Here is a 17,999-nt window from a genome sequence, read left to right as displayed (position 1 = left end):
GCTGCTGCAACTTTTGGTGTGCTTCTTTCCAGGAACCCAGCTGGTGAAGGCTTTGACATCAGCACTCCTGTGGGTAAAGTCCAGCTGGTTCCTCTCAGAACACTTTGATGTTCTCAGTGATGTAACAATGCTCCTTTTGAGGATGAGATGTGAGTGAGGCAGCCCTTGAAGTGATATTAGACAAAGCAACCCTGATGGCAACAGAATATTGGTTTAAATTAGTTGTTTAAAAAATGTTCAGGAAATGGGTGACAAATTTGACTACCAGTTAATTCCTGTTTTTCTAAACATCCTTGAAGGAGTTGTGAAGCTTGATGGCCCTTGAGCTTTAGAACTTGGTTTTTATACTGAAGCCTTGAGGAGATCCCATGTCTTTCTGACCTTGTGGTGGACATTGAGGAATTCCACTTTAGCAGGTTGGCTGTGTTTATCCAAAGAAAGCAGGCTCTTTTGATATGTGCCATCATTTCTGTATGTGGATCAGTAAGGTGATACATTTTGCTGATCCTATGAAATTATCCTCAGCTGACTGTGAAGAGCTGCAGAAAGAGCTTACAGGAGACTCTGTGATTGTGACATCTTCAGGGATTTTTGAGCCACCTCTGCTACAACCCCTGCCTGTAGTTATTTGATGTGCTGCTAAGGCTGTGTGATGAAATGCACTAAATAATATAAAATTATTGATGTGAAGGTGATTATCACAAGTGCAGCCTTCAAAGTGTGCCATAATTTAACTTAGGCACAATACACAGGTCACTGCTCTGCTGTTGCTGGAGGATTGGATTTCTTTTCACAGTGTGAGGAAAACAATGGTTGCCCAATCTAATCCATCCTACAGGAAGAGAGCAGCATAGAGCAAAGCAAGGAAAAATAGCAGGCCTGGGCTTTTGCAAGAAGAGAATCCTGCTGTGCTTTTGGCACTGAACAAAAGCAGGAAGTTGGGGGTTGAGTTTAATTTCTTGTTTGAGTTCTGCCTTTTCTGAGCCTTCCTCTGACAAGGAAGGGGAAAGTCAGACAAGGGAAGAAGAGAGAGGAGCAGCAGCACATCCTAAGGACCTGGAACTGGAGGGGAACATGCTCTAAAGCTGTTCCAGGAAGACCATATGGATACTGTCTGTAATTGGCAGAGTTTGCACTACTCCACTGGAGAACTGTAGTGAATTTTTAAAGGTCTTTACCTTTAAAAATTGTTGACACCTATGAACTCTGCAGGCTCACTCAGCCTCTGGGGGTGATGTCCTTCAGTACCTGGTAAAATCTCATCAGGGTCAAGAAGATAATTGTGTTGTGTCAGACCAAAGGGTCTGCTGAGCCAAATGTCACCTGCTCATGGCAGGAGGTTAGAACTTCAGGGTCACTTCCAACCCAAACCATTCCATGATTCTAGCACAGGGTCAGGTGGAACAGGCTTGAGCCTCAGCCTGCCTCTCTGGGTGAAGTGTTTGTCTCCTTCCAAAGCTTTAATAACATCCTGCAGTTAAATTATCTAAACCATGTTTCTCTATTCCTATTTCTGTCACATACCAAAGGCAAATGCAGGAGGGGTCTGATTCCACTCTCAGTAAACACTAACAGGCACCACAGTGAAGACCTGCACCTCTCCCCACTCCTTTTTTAAACATAATTTAAGAATGGCTAAAGCAAATGCTAATTACATGAACCAGAGTGGGAACAAGCAAAAAACCCCAAAACCTAAGAGTAGGGCAAAGCCAACAAATAGAAGAGAATATATTGGTGAACTTTGGATTGTCATGGTAACTAGACAAGCTATAAATTCACTGGCAGCACACTTGGATGTTTTAAGCAAATTGATGTCATTACAACTCCATGAGTAAGGCTTCTGGAATAGGTCTGGTAATAGAGTCTGTTATTACAGCTGCCCCTTCTCAAACTCCACCAGCTCCTTACTGAATACTTGAGCTGAAATTTGCCATATTAAACCCAGCTCACTTAGGGTTATTAAATACCCCTTTCCCCCATTCTCATATATGTTCCTATTGCCCTAACCAGAATTTTCCAGAAGAGGAAGGCAGGTGCCTGCCATTTAAATTGTCAGCCTGGCTGACTCAGCTGCTTCCCAAATCAGGGCAGGGAAATGACATTGCTAAAAGGGCCCTAGCATCCTCAGCCTTGAACCAGTCCCTGAGATGAGAACTGCCAGGAGCAGACACCTGGTAGTCCAGAGATACAAGTCAGGGAACAAGACTGGGACAAACAGCAAAGCAGCATGTTTGAGGGACCTGGGAAGCGGAAACCTTCCCCTTTGTAATGTGGAATAAATTAACAACATACCAGCCCAAGGCAGGCCTGAATCCTGCCTTAGCTGGCCCTGGTGTTAAGTGACAGTGCATTAGTGGTGGAACCAGTTTAAGTTGTGGCGAATAACAGATGGAAGCTTTCAGCTTCAAGGAAAACAGAAGCCTTAGTACAGTATAAGATGCTGTGCCTCACCCACTCAGCTTGTCATCTTGAAATGTAGGAAAATCCACTGAGGCTTTCAGGCCCCTTTAATGTAGCTTAAAAAAAAAAATAAATCAGCCACTCCCATGTTAAAAAATAGTGAGATCAAAGCCTTTCTCAGCTGGAGCTGTGTCCCTGCTTTACCCCCAGGCCTGTAACCCAGCCATGCCACTTTTCCCCACATGCTGGGAGGGAGGGAGGGAGGGAGGGAGGAAGGGAGGAAGGGAGGGAGGGAGGGAGGGAGGAAGGGAGGAAGGGAGGAAGGGAGGGAGGAAGGAAGGAAGGAAGGGAGGAAGGAAGGAAGGAAGGAAGGGAGGAAGGGAGGAAGGGAGGAAGGAAGGAAGGAAGGGCACAGGGAGGGAGTCCTGCACTGCAGCTCCTTCCCTGTCAGACAGCAAACACCACGTGCTGCACGGTGGCACTCAGGAAGGAGCTGCTGGCCAGCTTTGGAGTCTCCTCCTATCCCACATCACTCAGCTGCTCCAAGGAATGACTTCACCTGACCAGAGATGCTCTGACTCAGACTCCAGCCAGCTGCCTAGGGAAGGGTGTAAGGCACTATGAGGCAGCTGGGAACTCCCTGCACTGAGCTTTATGGCGTTTTTTTTATCAAGAAATGGAGCTGCTTCAACTGCCATCTCACACCACACAATGAACAAATCCTCTGTAGCCATTTCAGGAGCAGTCAGAGGCTGAAGGCAGAAGCAGCCAGGATGCTTAAGATGTCCCATGTCAAGTTTTTCCAGGTTGAACAGCATTAGACTGCTCTCCATGGAACATTCCCCCTTCACACATTTGCCTGCAGGGAAACAGGGCAGGGCAGCTCCTACCAGGAACTAAAAGCCCAGGGATGAAAGCAGTCAAGCAAGTAACCCAATTTACTCAGCAAAATCTCAACTGCAGGGTCTGAGTGTTTATTCTGCTTCCCTTTCCAAGCCTCTGTCCTGCTCACTCTTTACCTTCCAATTTCTGCAAATGTAGTGGAGATGTTATGGTGCAGGAACCATTCACCATTTTGTATTTCTCCAAGAACAGAAAGGTAGTAAGATGAAAAGGTTTGAATAAAAATTCCATTTGAAATGGCCTCTGCCTCTAGGAGGAAGAAAGGATGGCATCTGACTGCAAAAGAGAACTGCACCCACAGCCTGCTTGTGTGCATCCTGGGAAAGGGAAGCAAGAAATAAGTAGAACTATTTTCCTGTCCTGACCTTGCAAATTTTTCTGTTTTATTTTAAACATTTTTGAAAAGAAACAGTGTCTAAAGTCAGTAAGAAAATGCAAGAACATTAAGACAATCCTTTGAACTCACTGAAGCTGAGAGAGACCAATAAATCTTGTACAGTGCTGATGATAAAATCAGCAATGACAGAAGTGTTTGAACATTTCCAACCTAAAGCCCAAACCATAGCTCAATCCCAGTATTGCAAAATTAAGAGCTAAGGCCTGTGGCTCCATGGTCACAACTATTCAAAAATAAATTTACATAAATGAAAGGGCAGACTGTTCAGGAATTTTTTAATAGGCATAAGCATGCTATGAGTCCAGTTCCTTAAGTGCAAAATCATATTTCATCTGTGTTGCACAAACGGCAGGAGATCTAATACAACACTGAGATTTTCAACTGAAACATTTCCAGAACAGAAATCAAAACAGGCATTCAAGGTTTAGTTTGCAATTGAGCTCCTCTGCTTTGTGTGGTTGTCTCTAGATATGCCTTAAGGCAGTTTGTTAATAAGGAAAAATGGGAATTTCTTCTCGCTTACACTGTGGTGTTAAGACAGCTGGCTGAAGCAGGTTCAGATTTTCCTTGGTGAAAGAATTCCATTTCAGTGGACTTTAAAGTAGGTCCTGAATAGAAATTTCAGCATAGTTTTGCAGTTCTTCTAATCTGACTGTTTTACAGGCCCCAAAACAGCAATATTAAAGAAGCAGCAATATTAAAGAACCATTAACAAAAACCATGAATGGTCAAATGGGGAAAAAAGCTGTAGAGCACTCACAGGTAAACCAAGGCAGTTGCAGTATTTTTCTCAGAAGTTAAAATTACATGCTACTGTGATCAGAATTTAAACTTCAGACTAAGTGTTTAAAGCAGAATTTTAGACCCCTGAAAATAGGGGACTGTTCTGAAGCACTTTCATTTCCTGACTGTAATAACCACTCATTGTATACACAGATGCCACATTCCTTAATCACATTCTAAAATAGATTTCCTTAGGGTATCACACACAGCAGAAGGACAATTCTTTCTCACAGAGTTATTGATGAACTCTACCAGTTTCAGAATAGGAAACATCCAATTATTTAACAATATAAATACTGGTTACTAAAGTTTTAATCATAAGTATAAAATCTCTATGTAAAACCAGATGCTACAGCCTATCTGTACAAAGGTCAGGAAAAAGGTTATTTTTTTCTTGTAACAAAGTGCTACTGCAGAATTGACTGATTTGTTGTGGACATTTCTGAACAAATACAGATTGTTTGGCTCAGAGCATTTCCTTACATACTCTAAATTCTTCTCAGAAGATTGTAAAGCAGTTAGTTTCAGACTGCTCAGTAAAAAAAAAACCAAACAAAAAACCAATAACAAACAATCAAAAAAACCCATTCTTGAGTTATGGCTGTGCAACCAAACAAGTAGACAAATTTTAATTTTCTCTAATCTCTTTCCCAGTTTCAGTATGACTTGAGAAGTTTCCATCTAGATTTAATTTACACAGAGCACCATCAGACAGTACCTGTGTTCCAGCTCCAGTCATTCAAGAAGCTGCTGCTCTTCCTGTGCCACCTGGCCATTTGAGCATTCCTGGTGCATAAGGCTTTGACTCATCTGAATTTCTGTCACGTGGATCAGGAATGAATGGCCAGGCAGGTCTCTTCTCAGCTGAGAGCCCCAACAACTTCTCCAATGACTCCAGCTGTAAGGCAGCACTTGTCCATGAACCCCCTAGGAAGCCCCAGTCCAAGCACAGTAATCCTGTATCTTAACCCTCCACCAGAGGCATGGGATGGAGTGAAAGGGAGAAAACCTCTAAGGCAAGAGTCCCAAAGAGGTGCTCAACTCACACCTGAGCTTCAAAATATCCCTTCCTTTTCATACTAAGGCTACCCATCAGATTTTCCCAGACATCCTTTATTCACACCTAGACACTTTCAAGTAGAAAGAGAGAACTTGTCCATTTATTTGGGATTTCCAGGTACCAGGCAGTCCAGAGCAAGAGCAGCATCTGACACCAGGCTGGCATCCCTGGAAGCCCAGGAGGAGCACTCAGAGCAGCTGCATGTTCAGGGTGTCCTGTGCAGAGATCAGCACATCCCAGCTGTGCTGCAGCCGTGTTCCAGACAAGTTAGAGCCTCTGGAGTGTGCAGGACAAACAGCCACTACACTGATGGACACACAGCCTGGACACACTGGCCTGTGCTACTTGTATATCCACTCACTTTGTGGGGTGAAATACAGGAGCCACAGGTACACAGTTAGAGTTGGGGGAGATAATGACACCAGGAATGTTCCCAAATATGTCTCCATATGTTCCCAGTCAAGCTCCAATATTCTGCATTACATCAGTAACTAGGACAGTGACTCATACCTTTACTTTTCATATAAAATACCAGGCATACCTATCTGGATGGCAGAGACAGCTTTTTCAGAATTGGTCCATAACAATGCAGTGCATCAAAATCAGATTTTGAGCATTTGTTCAGCAGCTGCTAAATGAAAAAGAAAGTTTTCTGTGGCTGGTGGAAATCGCTTTTGTTTCAGGGCCTCAGCATTAAGGGTTGGTTTTTCATTGCCATCAGAAACTTCAGTAAGTGAGGCTAAAGTAGCCAAGATTTCTTTTGTCTTCAGAGAAATGTCCTTAAGGAACAGAAAAACAAGCAACATGAATATAGTATTAGGTATTAAAAGGTTTGCACATGCACTTACAATAAGAAAAGGAAGCAATGGTAAATAAAGAGCTCACATAAAATAAAGACCCCACTTGTAACAGTTCTTCAGCCTGCTCTTGTGCCATATTGGATAAAGGAAGCACAACCACTCCTCTCCTGACCTTACTGAGCTCTGTGACCAAGTCACTCAGTTGTGAAATGTCTAATATTAAATGGGAGAGGGAGTGATAAAATGCCATCATCTTAAAAATCAGGTTTTATAGGTAAGAAGCCATATTTAGCAGGACCTTTTCAAGGTATTGCCAATACTATTGCCAAAGCATTGAGCAAAATCCATGCCTTGTGGACTGAAACTGGGAAACCATTCTTAAAATCAATGGAATTTCTGAACTTTCTTCAGCAATGTAGTTACCCAAGAGATAATATAAACTAAGTAAGTTATCCTTAAAAACCTGCATGATAAATAAAAATGCTCATTTGTAAAAAGGTAGAAGGTAGAAGAGACTGACTGATTCAGTGCCACTCTTCCTCCTACTCCCTCCTTCTGCCAAGATTCAGCAATAGAAGTTAATTAGATTGAAAAATAAAATATTAACCTTAATGACTTGGCTGTCTGATTTATCTGGATCTTCTGCAGATTGAACAATTAGTTGTCCAATTTCTTTGTGAAGTTTTCCCATTGTCATTGCCTCTGTGTAAGAAAAAAACAAAACACCACACATAAAATCACCTTCTTTGTGATACCTAGAAATGAATATGGGTAACACACCAAACTGAGGAATCTTTTCATGACTGCCATTTGAAATCTGTTGATAAAGGCAAAAACCTTGTATCAACAGCCAGTACCTCTGAAGTGGCCCAAAGCAGTGATAAGGAGCAGCAAGATGATAAGCAACATAAAAGGTTTTCTTTCAAATAATCCCCAGTCTTCAAGTATTTAGTGCCATGATTTCCAAAAAACCCATGTAGTATCTCTCCATTCAGGTGAAAGTCTTTTCCATGTCTAACATGGATGTGAAGAAATCTCAATTGTGCATTTGTTGGAAAACAAAGAACATCTCTGTACAAATTCCAACTTTAACCACTCTTCCAGGGTGGCAATAAAATAAAGACAGAAACTTACATACTGACTTTTCAAAACCTGGATAGAAGAAGGATCAAGACTGACCTACAGCAAGGTTGAGCAATTACTGTCAAGTCTGGAATAAACTGCCTCTAAATCCAAAATATAAAGAGCAACCAACCTTTTACTACAGGTGAAACTGTAATCTCACTGTCTGCCAAATTCACATAGACATCATAGAGGTCTGATCTACTGCTCACTTCAGAGTCTGTAAATCCAGCGATGTACCCTAGAGCACAGAATTGAGCAAGATTAGGATCTTCAGAAATAGAATCAAAAATCACAGTCCTAAAGTCTGTTCTAAGAGTAGCTGACACAATACCCACTGGACCCAAGAGGCTGCTCTCTTGATGTTATCAGTCATTCCACAAGTGCTCAGCAGATGCTTCATTTCCAAGGAGCTTAAAAATGAATTTCTAAAACTGCCTTGAGCATGGATTAACTGCTAACACTACAGCAATATCACCAAGTTACCAATCTGACATTTTAAACTCTCTTCCTCCCTTCCTACTAAAATTACTCATTTGTAACTTTCTCATTACATTCTCAAAATCTCCACTCTGGAGCTTCTTGTCACAAAGTCCAATTAGACTGGAACAGAGGAATAAACCCAGCAGATTTGCTTATTTATAGAATGTCAGCTGAGCAAATTGGAGCAGTTTTTTCTCCATGGAAGGTGCTTAGTGAGCTGTAGAAATGCTGAAGATGAGTAGTCTCCTTGCTCATATTCTGTATAAAGAATCCTCTTAATGGCCACATGATGTGTCACAGTAACCTCTGCATAAAGCTTGGGCCTGTTCCTGGATTATGCATTAAGCACTGTGCACACACAGCACTGTGTCACACAGAGCAAACTCCTACAGGTAAAGTTTACCTGTGCTTAGGAGCCTCAGACTTCACTGACATCAAAACAGAAGTCTGGGACTTCAGAGTTAGGAATTAAAAAAAAAAAAACATTCTGTTACTAGTCATGTGTAGAAGCTGGGAAAAAATGTTGCTTATCTAAGTGAGCTGGTTCTGTACAGCAGGAAGACTTTTAATCCATCCAATCTAAGCATCAAAGAAGTCTCAAGGCTGCTTTGCATCAGTGATTAGAGATAGACTGATGTGGATCCACCCAAAGCCACCAGATTAACTAATTATCTTCCCATATACTTGTTTAGCTGATTTACCTTTTCCAAAGAATATTATGTTTAACTTTGATCAATAGCATTAATAGCAAAATAATCTTTTTTTTCCCTCCAAAGTTCCCTGGTGCAAAACTTTGCAGCAACAGAAGCTGAAAATGAATTTTCCTGGTATTTTTGATTAAGAAATCATCTCTACCTGTGCAGGCTTTTAAGGCTTCCAGTTCCTCCTCATTTAGATGCACATATGAATGAAGAATTGACCAGTCTTGTCGATGCCACACTAAAGCAGGCAAAGTCCTAGGGAGATCAGGGTGCAACTTGAGACACAGTACATTTTTACTTAGAGTAACTAAAGCTTCACACTAAAAACTGCATGTCATGAAAAAGAACAATTATCACTAGGTCCCATTTAGGGGGTGTGTATATTTATATATATTTATATACTTATTTTTATATGACTTGTAGAAATTTCACCTATCAGTGCAAGCAGAGTTTATCACTCATTCCACCATTAAATTTCTCTGAGTTGAGCTAAACCTTAAGAGGGATTCAACAGAATTTTTATGAAGAAGAGGTTTAATTTTTTTTTCCTTAAAATACAGGATTTTTTCTCAATGAAGGTTCAAAATTTGTTGGACTTCTGGGGGTGGGTGGGAAGGAATGAATTGATAAAGTACCTGGTAAATTCCTGGATAGCTTCTATTCTAGGATGGTACACTACTATTCTCTTCTTTAACATCAGTGCAGTATACAAAATAACTGTTTCCATTCCAAACTGAGACACTATATCTAGAAAAAAAGAGGGAAATATTTTATAGAAGGTATTTATGCTGATATTATTTTTTGAAGAAGCTTAATAATAACAGCACAAGTAACAGTGTCAGCAGAGTTTACTTGAAGCATAAATGAAAACAAGATTGTATTTTAGGCTGAAAGAAATCAGAGTAGAGACTCTGGCAGAGATTAACCTTTGATGGAGCCAGCAAGGTAAGCCTTCCGAGCATCAAAGTCCTTGCTGAGGAAAGATCCATTTTCTTCACTTTGGCAGATGCCCTTTGTGAGGACTGCAATGTAACTCTCCATCATTTTAACTGGACTTCCATGCTTCAGGTAGATCCTGGGTGAAAAGGAGAGAGGCTGCTATTTTAACTGTAATCAGTGCACCAATATATAGATATATATTAAAAATCAGTAGCATAAATAGCAATATTGGTGGCAATAATTTTAATTCTGGACAGCTGGCTGAGGTTCTAAATACTAAACTAGAAGTCTTCCAACATGCACACAAACACATCTGTCTTTTAGAATTTTTATTTATGTATTTTTATTCCAGCTTTCTATTTTATGAATGAACCAGCATGGACTAAGATAGAAACACACCCCAAAGGTGCAGGTAGCTGTCCAGACAAAGGATTCTTTGTAGACTTGGAAGGTGTCTGCTTAATAAAAAGCAACTACCACAGTAACTCCTGTTATTACATGCAGACTATGACTAGGTAGTTTTTAATTTTTCATCCAAGTATCTTTTGCCATTCTTCTGTACTCTTTACTAAATGATGAAAGAAAAATATAAACATGTCCTTGATACTCAATAAAATCCCAAAATGACACAGAGGAAGCACAGCCTGAGAGAACCATGCATTGTCAGCTGTCTTCCAGAAGCAGAGACACTGTAACCTCTTTTAAAGGTTAGGATATTTCAGGAATAGCACTGAAGCTGTCAACTACACATTTTCCATGGCAGCTATAGAACAAAACAACATCACATCTGAAACTCAATTATTACCACACTTAGAAGAATCCATTCTAGATTTGAAAGGAGAAATGTGATCCACAGTGAATCTGAGTATTTCATGTATCACCAAAAAAGAACACATCTCAGTTTTTCAGTACCCTGCAGAACTGATAAGTCTGAAAGCATTTCCAAGTCTGGCTTATATATAGTAAGCCCCAAGAGCACAATAACTTCACAACTGCATCCAATGAGCTGCAAAATCTCAGAGAATACTCTTGGTATCAAGAACTGGGACTGAAATAATTAGGAAACTGAAGGAAAAGCAAAAGAAGAAGCAGAGAGAGAGAGAGCAAGAGAATGGGGATGTGAAGGGAAGTGAGTAAACAGGACAAGGAAATGAGAAGAGGTTTTTAGGTTGGAACAGGGCTCTCACTTCCCCATAGGAAAAGCAAAACCATCCCTGGGTGCTGTGCTTAGCTCAGAGGAGCTGCAAGCAGCACTGACAAAGATATTGTGGAGGGATACAAGTCATTCACCATCCACAGGGTGATCTTTAAGTCCAGCACTGACATCTTCCCAATCATTTACACTTTTTAAAATATACTCTCAGAGAAATGTGTGAGGGTGGTGGTGGTGTGTGTCTGGAGAAGACACAGATTAAAACCCAATGAACATCTGACATTCACCCAACACTTTCTGTACATGACAGCTCAAATAAAGGATTTTTATAATCTGATTTCCTTTGTAGGACTGAGTTTCCAGCAATTTGTTTGAACAAATGCAACACAATGCATTGAACCTTTTGCTTTGGCAAGATCTAAGGATGCAGAACCTCAGGCCAGCTTTTATACAGACCTGCAGAGGATCCTGGTGAAGGCTGCATATTTCTCTGGGTTGAAGTCTTTGGCTGTCAGGACAATGGAGAAGTGGGTCACCTGCACATGACACAGGCACAGAAACACACAGAGCTCAGTCAATGACCCCACAGGAACAGCCTTGGTCACTTCACTGTCAAGCTCCAAGCTCCTAACTGCAGGAATGGCCTGGACAGAGGAATTCTGATGTGACTCAGCTGTAGTACACAGTCTATCTTCTGCTTAACCTACACACAAGAGTTGCTTTCTCTAACCTCATGAGGTTATTAAAAAACAGAAAGGCATTTTCCTTCCCCATAGCAGGGAGGAAACTTCCAGAATTTGTTGCCAAAGGAGGCTATGGAGGCAGAGAGCATCAACATATTTAGAAAGAAACTGGAAAAAACTACACAGACAGCAGGCCCACAAACAGAACTGCTCTAACTTCCTCAATCAAATGATTGTGGGGTGGGACAGTACAAGACTGGAAGTCTGCAGACAATGACCAGGCTCATGTGTCCTCCTGAAATAGCATCTCCCACTGCACCTATTGAAGACAGCACTGTGACATTCATTTTATTTTTACTTCATGGGAAATATAAACTTGGAGTGAGGAAAGGCAAGCAACATTCTGCTGTGGGCATACAAAATTACCATGTTATCTTTCTACTTAACAACATAGCATGAAACATGAAAATTTAATAGACTTAACCAAAGTTTAATGATTTTTATAACAGGGAAAAGATAGAATATACAACTATATTTGCTGTCTTCCAGTAATAAATGCAGTGGAAAAGGAAGTACCTACATAACTCAATCCTTTGGGGAAAAATGGCAGCAGGTTCTATAGGAACAAGACTCTGGACACTATGAAACAAACTCCACAGAGAAAAAAAAATGCTGAACTTGAAATGCAAATTAACTTGAAACAGCAGCATGAAATAGCATTTGTATGTTAACACAAAGAATTGGGTAATGAGTATCTCAATCATTCTGCAATTCCATGTCCTGGTGACAAATGAAATGCAGACTAGCTGGACACCTGGACAGAGCTGCATCTGTGAGCGCACAACACCTTGAATCCCTTCTCATTTCTCTCCATGAGAAAACACTGCTTAACCCACAGAGAACTCTGCAGAAGCCCTCCCTGCATTCTGCTGAAAAACCCCACCAAGCCATACCTTCTTCAAGGCTGGAGAATCTTGAACTTCTACCGTCGTGATGTAGAACCAAGACCTTTTATACTGGCCAAACACAAACGTATGGAGCAATTTGTTTTCATCCGTAAGGCAGCACTTCCGCAGCAGCAGAGTCCTCAGTTCCGCTGTTACTGACGGATAACACCAAACCCACAAAGCATCTCCGTTGGTGTCTTTTTCTATGGTGGAAAGATGTTCACTGTGAGAATGCCAAACAGCAGCAAGGAAGTAAATTGATGGGTTAATCAGGTTTGCTTCCTGGAATCAGATTAAAATTCCACCTTACCCTGACCCTAGATATCTAGTTCTGCCACTACGGTTCAAGCTTTAAGGCAGGAATTCTGACATGGGTTTTATTTTTTAAAATACTAATAAATCTCTATTCTTGACCTGCTTCACGAGGTCAAAGTTTGAATGCACATTCAACATGAGCACGGTATGGAGGGACAAGCACCCGGACCAGCTCATTTATGATTTTCCCTATTTCTGATTTCGCAACACCAACCTCGGAAGCCGCGAATTTCAGACACTTCGGCCGAGTTGTGCACGGCTGAGCTCCGCAACAGGGAGAGCCGGCACGGCACCGCCCGTGCCCGCGGCCTCAGCGCGGCGGGCCCCGGTACCGCGGCGGGCCCCGGTACCGCCCCAGCCCGGTTCCCCCGGCCCGGCTGCCCCGGCCCTCACCGATCAGCCCCACGGCCCGCAGCAGCTGCGCCTCCGGCTCTGCCATCTTCGCTCCGCCGCCTTCCGCCCGCCCGGCTCCGCTCCACCCTCACGGCCCCGCTCCGCCCCTCCGCCATTTACTGAGCGCTCCCTGCGGCTTCCTCCTCAGGGACCCGCCCGCCCGTTCTCCGGCGGGAACCGGGGAAAAATGGGCCTTTTTGTTGTCTGCGTAAGAGAATCCCTGGGTAGTTCAGGTTGGAAGGGACCATGGAGCTCAGCCGGTGCCACCGCCGTGCTGAAGCAGGTCCCCAGAGCACGGCACTCGGGAGCGTGTCCAGACGGCTTCTGGACACCTCCAGGGAGGGAGACTCCAAACCTTCCGTGGGCAGCGTCCCGGTGTGGGATCACTGCACAATACAGGCGGAATTGCGTGTGTTTCTGCCTGCTGCCTCTTATCCTATTGCTGGACACCCCCTGGTCCATCTGACACGTCCCTTCAGACAGTGACAGACATGGATGAGATCCCTGTCTCTCTCCAGGCTGAACAGACCCATCTCCCTCAGCCTTTCCCCAAAAAGGAAGAGCTCCAGTGCCATCATCATCTCCGCAGCCCTCTGTAAGCCATGGGGCACAGTTGATGTGAAATGTTACACAAAAGGAGTTAATGTGAAATGTTACATAAAAGGAGGGCGGCCCTGCTGCCAACCACCTCCTGAAGTCACGGCCAGGAGCTGTACCCTGAGTAACCCAAAACACAGATATTCCTGTGTTTCCACACAGCATGGATAAAGGCTGGCTCCTGCCCAAGTGGGGACTGAGCAGTGTGAGGAACAGTCATGGAAGCAGAACAACTTCCCGAGGAACTCCATGCAGCAACAAGTTTATTGAGAATGTAAATCTCATTTGCAAGAATGTAATGTCATTTGCAAGTTTGGATGAACAGTGGCACCTGAACATTGGACTCCATGTTAAAGACTTAAGGGTCTTTTTCAACCTAAATGATTCTAGGACTACCATGATACTGATTAGGAGAAGAAACTTCTGGAATAACTGAGATAACTAGAGGAGCATCAGAAGCTGATAAAAAACGTGTGAATTTCTGGGAGAGGCCAGGCCTGTCACAGCCTGGCTAGGGAACACACTAAAGGGCAGCTTGCCATATGATTTTCATGAAGTCATCAAGTACACACATTAGGAGGAAGAGACAATACAAAATTGTTGTGATCCCAGCCTGGAGGGCTTTTAGAGATCCAAAAACATGGAGTGGGCTGCCCAATAGCAAACCCAGCAATAAATACCAGGCAGAACACCTGCAGTCCCCATGAGAGCACAGCTACCCCCATGACAAGGCTGCAGGGATAGTCACTGGCTCCGGTGACATGGGCACAGCTGCCCCACCTCGACCTCAGATTGTCACCCGACAGACTTTTATGAACACAAGAAAAGCACTTGTTCAGCACTATAAATACCTTAGTGGTGACTCTACTTAATGCAGACCATAGTAAAATACACGTCTGTCATGGTTTAGGAACAGAATTCCCCAATTTAGTGTTTCCACTGAAACACCCCAGACCACGCACCACTCGCTCACGCCCTCACCTCCCCTTGTGATAGGATGGAGAATAAAATGGGAAAGATCGCGGGTTGGGCTAAGAACAATTTACTAGAAGCAGATAAAGAATAGGTAAACGATCAGTAAGAACAATTCTAATAACAGAGTGTGCGAGACAGACGAACGACTCACACGGGGCCCAGCGCCACCCGACCGCCTCCCCGGTAACCCCCCTGTGCCCCCGGTATCGTTTAAGGCTCGTTCGGACAAAGGGCTTTGTGCAGCTCGCCCCGCGCTCCCCTCACGGGCCCGATCTCCCCATGACCCCACCTCACGATCCCTTCAGGGTCGTGGTCCCAATCCCCCTCCCGCTTTTCCCGCGATTTCCCCACGATCCCCTCCCGGTCCCTATCCCAATGCCCCGTGGCTCCGGTGCCGGTCCGGCCGGGCGGCCCGCGCGCGCGCCGGGCGGGGTTTCCGCTTCCGCCGCCGCGGCCGTGGCGGCGCGCGCGGGCCCCTTTCCCTCCCCTTCCCCTGGCGCTCCCTCCCTTTCCGGCCGCGCGTGCCGCCTGGCTGGAGCTCGGAGCCGCCGCCGCCCCGTGAGGAGCCGCCGCCGCCGCCATCATGCCGGTGTACTTCCAGCGGCCCGAGAACGCCCTGAAGCGGGCGAACGGTCAGTGCGGGCCGCGCCCACACACACGCAGCGCCGGGTCGCCTCCCGCTCCGCTCCCCGGCTCCCGGCCGCGCCCGCCCCGGGACCCCGCGGCCGGGCCCGCCCGGGAGAGCCCACCCGGAATCCCCCGGCGCTGAGCGGAGGCTGCCAGGGAGCGCTTGCCCGGGAGCGCTTGCCTGGGAGGGAGCGGGCGGTGCGGCGGCGGCGCGGGGAAAGGGCCGGGCAGGCCGGCGCGGCCGCGCCGCATGGCGGAGGGGAGGCAGGCCCGGCGGACGCGGGGAGCGGGCCCGGCCCCGCCTCCCGCTCCCCTGGGCCCCACGGCCGCCTCCGGGCGGAGGGGGAGCCGCGGCGGCCGGGGCTGGCACGGCCTCAGCCCGCCGGCCTCGGCATGAGCGGGCCGGAGCGCGCTGCCCTGCCCGCGGTGATCGCACACCCGGGCTGATCCCGGGCCCTTGTGGGCTCCGTGTGTTGTATCCCGTCCTTCGCGTGACTCCGGTGAGAACGCAAATGGTAAAACTCCCTCGCTGCTGCACGGGCTGGTAACACTGGTTTGTCCCTAGAAGACCGACCGAGAGAGACAATTCAGCCCTGTAGCCGTTGCTTTCTGACTGCCACATAAAAGCTGGACTCGTTATATTTATCAGCTGGCTCATTTCGGGCCAAACATATGGCTTTGACGCTTCTGTTTTTTATAGTATCCTATTTTAAGCCCTTAGCAAGACCATTTAGACTGATCATTGTCACAAGGCTGATCGAAAGATGACACTTAAAGACATGCACAACTTAGAGATGATTTATGGGTCTTTAAATGACAGCAGGAGAGGCTGTGTGGTCTGGGGACTCTGCATTATTCAAGCACTTAGCGTAACAAGAAAATGTGAAAGTACTGCACATTCTCAAGATTTTTAATCAAAAATTCATTGTAAAAATCTTTCCCAGAAATATAAAAAGATGAAAGATAAAATCAGCTTCAGGCAGCATTCAGGGATGAAGATGTGTTGTGTCAGTCCTTGCACTGGAAAAGATGCATGTACCATAATATATAAATTTATTTATAATTGGAAATTCTTGGGTAAGGAAGTGATATTTGGTGTGCAAATCACATTTCTGGAATATTGATTTTAAACTGCTCATTATTATTATTATTATTGATGCTTTCCAGGTATTTAAGTTCACATTTCTTATACTGCTGCAAGTCTGCTAAGTTGTATTGAAGTGAAGGAGTGGAGCTGTAGGGGGTGTTCTCCAGACAGATGCTGGCAATCCTGAATTTCAGTGGACTGAATGGAAAACATGACAAGCAGTGTCAGCACTTACAAACTGCAGGGGCTCAATCTAACCACAGCCAAGCATATTAAAGGGTGGAAAGTCATACCTAAGGCAGATTGTGTGTTGCAGGAAGCAGTTTAATGTTAAACTGGCATTTTTAATGGGGACATTCAGTGCAGTTTCCAGAATTTCAGTGTGTGTTTTATAAGTAAGGCTCAAGTGAGCATTAGAAGCACTTCATGTTCTCAGTGACTTCAACATACAGAGGTTATGTTTGGAAATACGAAGAGCATGAAGGAGTTTAAGTGTATACAGATATGTAAGAAAAGTGTTTTTATAATTGATAAATGTAGGTCAAGGCCAACCCTCCGCTGTTGTTATATTTGGCATTGCTTTGTACTCAGGGATGTAATGCAACTTTAAGGAGTGTTTTATTGTTGCAGATACTAAGCCTGCTCACTGTTAGAGATACTGTAAAGCACTTAACATCTTTGTCACCTCTTGTAGTGACATGTTTTCTCAGATTGAAAACGGAGTTTAATTCAGGATTTTGGGTTAGCAGCAGTAGGTGAGTTGTTGATGTGTATCAGCTGGTTCTTGACCACTCAGCTTCAGTTACAACTCTGGATACCTGTTAGCATTTTAAGTAGTATAAAAGAACAAAACTAGTAGAAGGTAACTCTTACAGCTACTTAGGGACTCAGCTTTACAGTTCATATGTTACAGATCTGAATTTCCATAACTTACAGTTCCTACTGCAGAGCTTGGCATTGTGTGCTGTAATTGGTTCTTCAGGTTCATTTTGTGCTTTTACTGAAGTGTCTCTTAAATTAGCCTTAATTATTTGACTTACTTGTAAGAACCTGCTTGGCCAGAGTTAATTAAAAGTTTCAAAACAACATAAATTAATTTTGTGCTTTGTCTAGTTGGTTATTGACCACTGAGCACTGTGCTTGGAGTGCCCTGGCATTGTTGCAGGATCAAACTTGCCTTTCAAGTTTATTTTCATAAATAAAGTGTAAAGCTCAACAGTAATTGTCTCAAAAGCAGCTCTGAGATAGAAGAGCAGTGTAAATTATGGGATGGAGGGTAGCTTTATTAAAATTCCCCTGGTGAGTAAAGTTCTGCTGGGTACTGCCACACGGTAACTTTGATTATCTTCAGTTGTATCACGGTGCTTTCTCTAGAAAGGAGCTTGCTCATCTTCTGCCAGCTCATTATTTGCATAAACTGATCCATGAATATGAGCTGTTGTGGTCCTTAAATTAAAACCACTCTGCTGCTTTCAGTCTAAACCTTTTGCCATGTTTAATGTCAAATTTGAGATTCCAGAACTTGGAGGAAGCTCTGTGATGTCTGAGCCCCTGGAGCAGGCCCCTACTTTAACAGTTTCTGCCATTATTTCTTTAGGAATGAGTGCTTTCCAAGGCACTTCATGGCAGTACTG

At 44.2% G+C, this 17,999-nt stretch overlaps 2 protein-coding genes across 2 annotated transcripts in view; one reads left to right on the top strand and one right to left on the bottom strand.

Annotated features, from left to right (window-relative positions):
* Positions 1-3,958: 3,958 nt before the first annotated feature.
* On the bottom strand, positions 3,959-13,154 carry DENND10 (DENN domain containing 10). The gene is made up of 9 exons (XM_066555005.1): positions 13,080-13,154; positions 12,378-12,574; positions 11,198-11,277; positions 9,576-9,724; positions 9,285-9,396; positions 8,804-8,904; positions 7,599-7,706; positions 6,951-7,045; positions 3,959-6,322 (listed from the first exon to the last, which is right to left on the bottom strand). The coding sequence occupies exons 1-9, from the start codon at positions 13,123-13,125 to the stop codon at positions 6,146-6,148; spliced, it is 1,065 nt and encodes a 354-aa protein (XP_066411102.1). The 5' UTR covers positions 13,126-13,154; the 3' UTR covers positions 3,959-6,145.
* A 2,017-nt stretch (positions 13,155-15,171) lies between these two features.
* EIF3A (eukaryotic translation initiation factor 3 subunit A) overlaps positions 15,172-17,999 on the top strand; it is a 29,083-nt gene continuing 26,255 nt past the window's right edge. Inside the window, exon 1 of the mRNA XM_066554388.1 lies at positions 15,172-15,283. Within this exon, the coding sequence (XP_066410485.1) occupies positions 15,235-15,283 (49 nt within the window). The 5' untranslated portion in view covers positions 15,172-15,234. The remainder of the gene's footprint in view (positions 15,284-17,999) is intronic.

The sequence above is a fragment of the Molothrus aeneus genome, chromosome 8 (genome assembly GCF_037042795.1).
Source record: "Molothrus aeneus isolate 106 chromosome 8, BPBGC_Maene_1.0, whole genome shotgun sequence".
Classification (NCBI taxonomy): Eukaryota; Metazoa; Chordata; class Aves; order Passeriformes; family Icteridae; genus Molothrus; species Molothrus aeneus.
The sequence above is the reverse complement of the archived record's forward strand: the minus strand, read 5'-3'. Positions and strand labels throughout refer to the sequence as shown.

What these genes read in the sequence shown, in the direction of transcription:
- DENND10 (XM_066555005.1), bottom strand. Translation starts at nt 13,125, where the DNA reads ATGGCAGAGCCGGAGGCGCAGCTGCTGCGGGCCGTGGGGCTGATCG. An exon ending in GCTATCCAGGAATTTACCAG is followed by an intron (nt 8,905 to 9,284) that starts GTACTTTATCAA and finishes TGATCTCCCTAG; the next exon opens with GACTTTGCCTGCTTTAGTGT. An exon ending in CAGACAGCCAAGTCATTAAG is followed by an intron (nt 6,323 to 6,950) that starts GTTAATATTTTA and finishes CTGTTCCTTAAG; the next exon opens with GACATTTCTCTGAAGACAAA.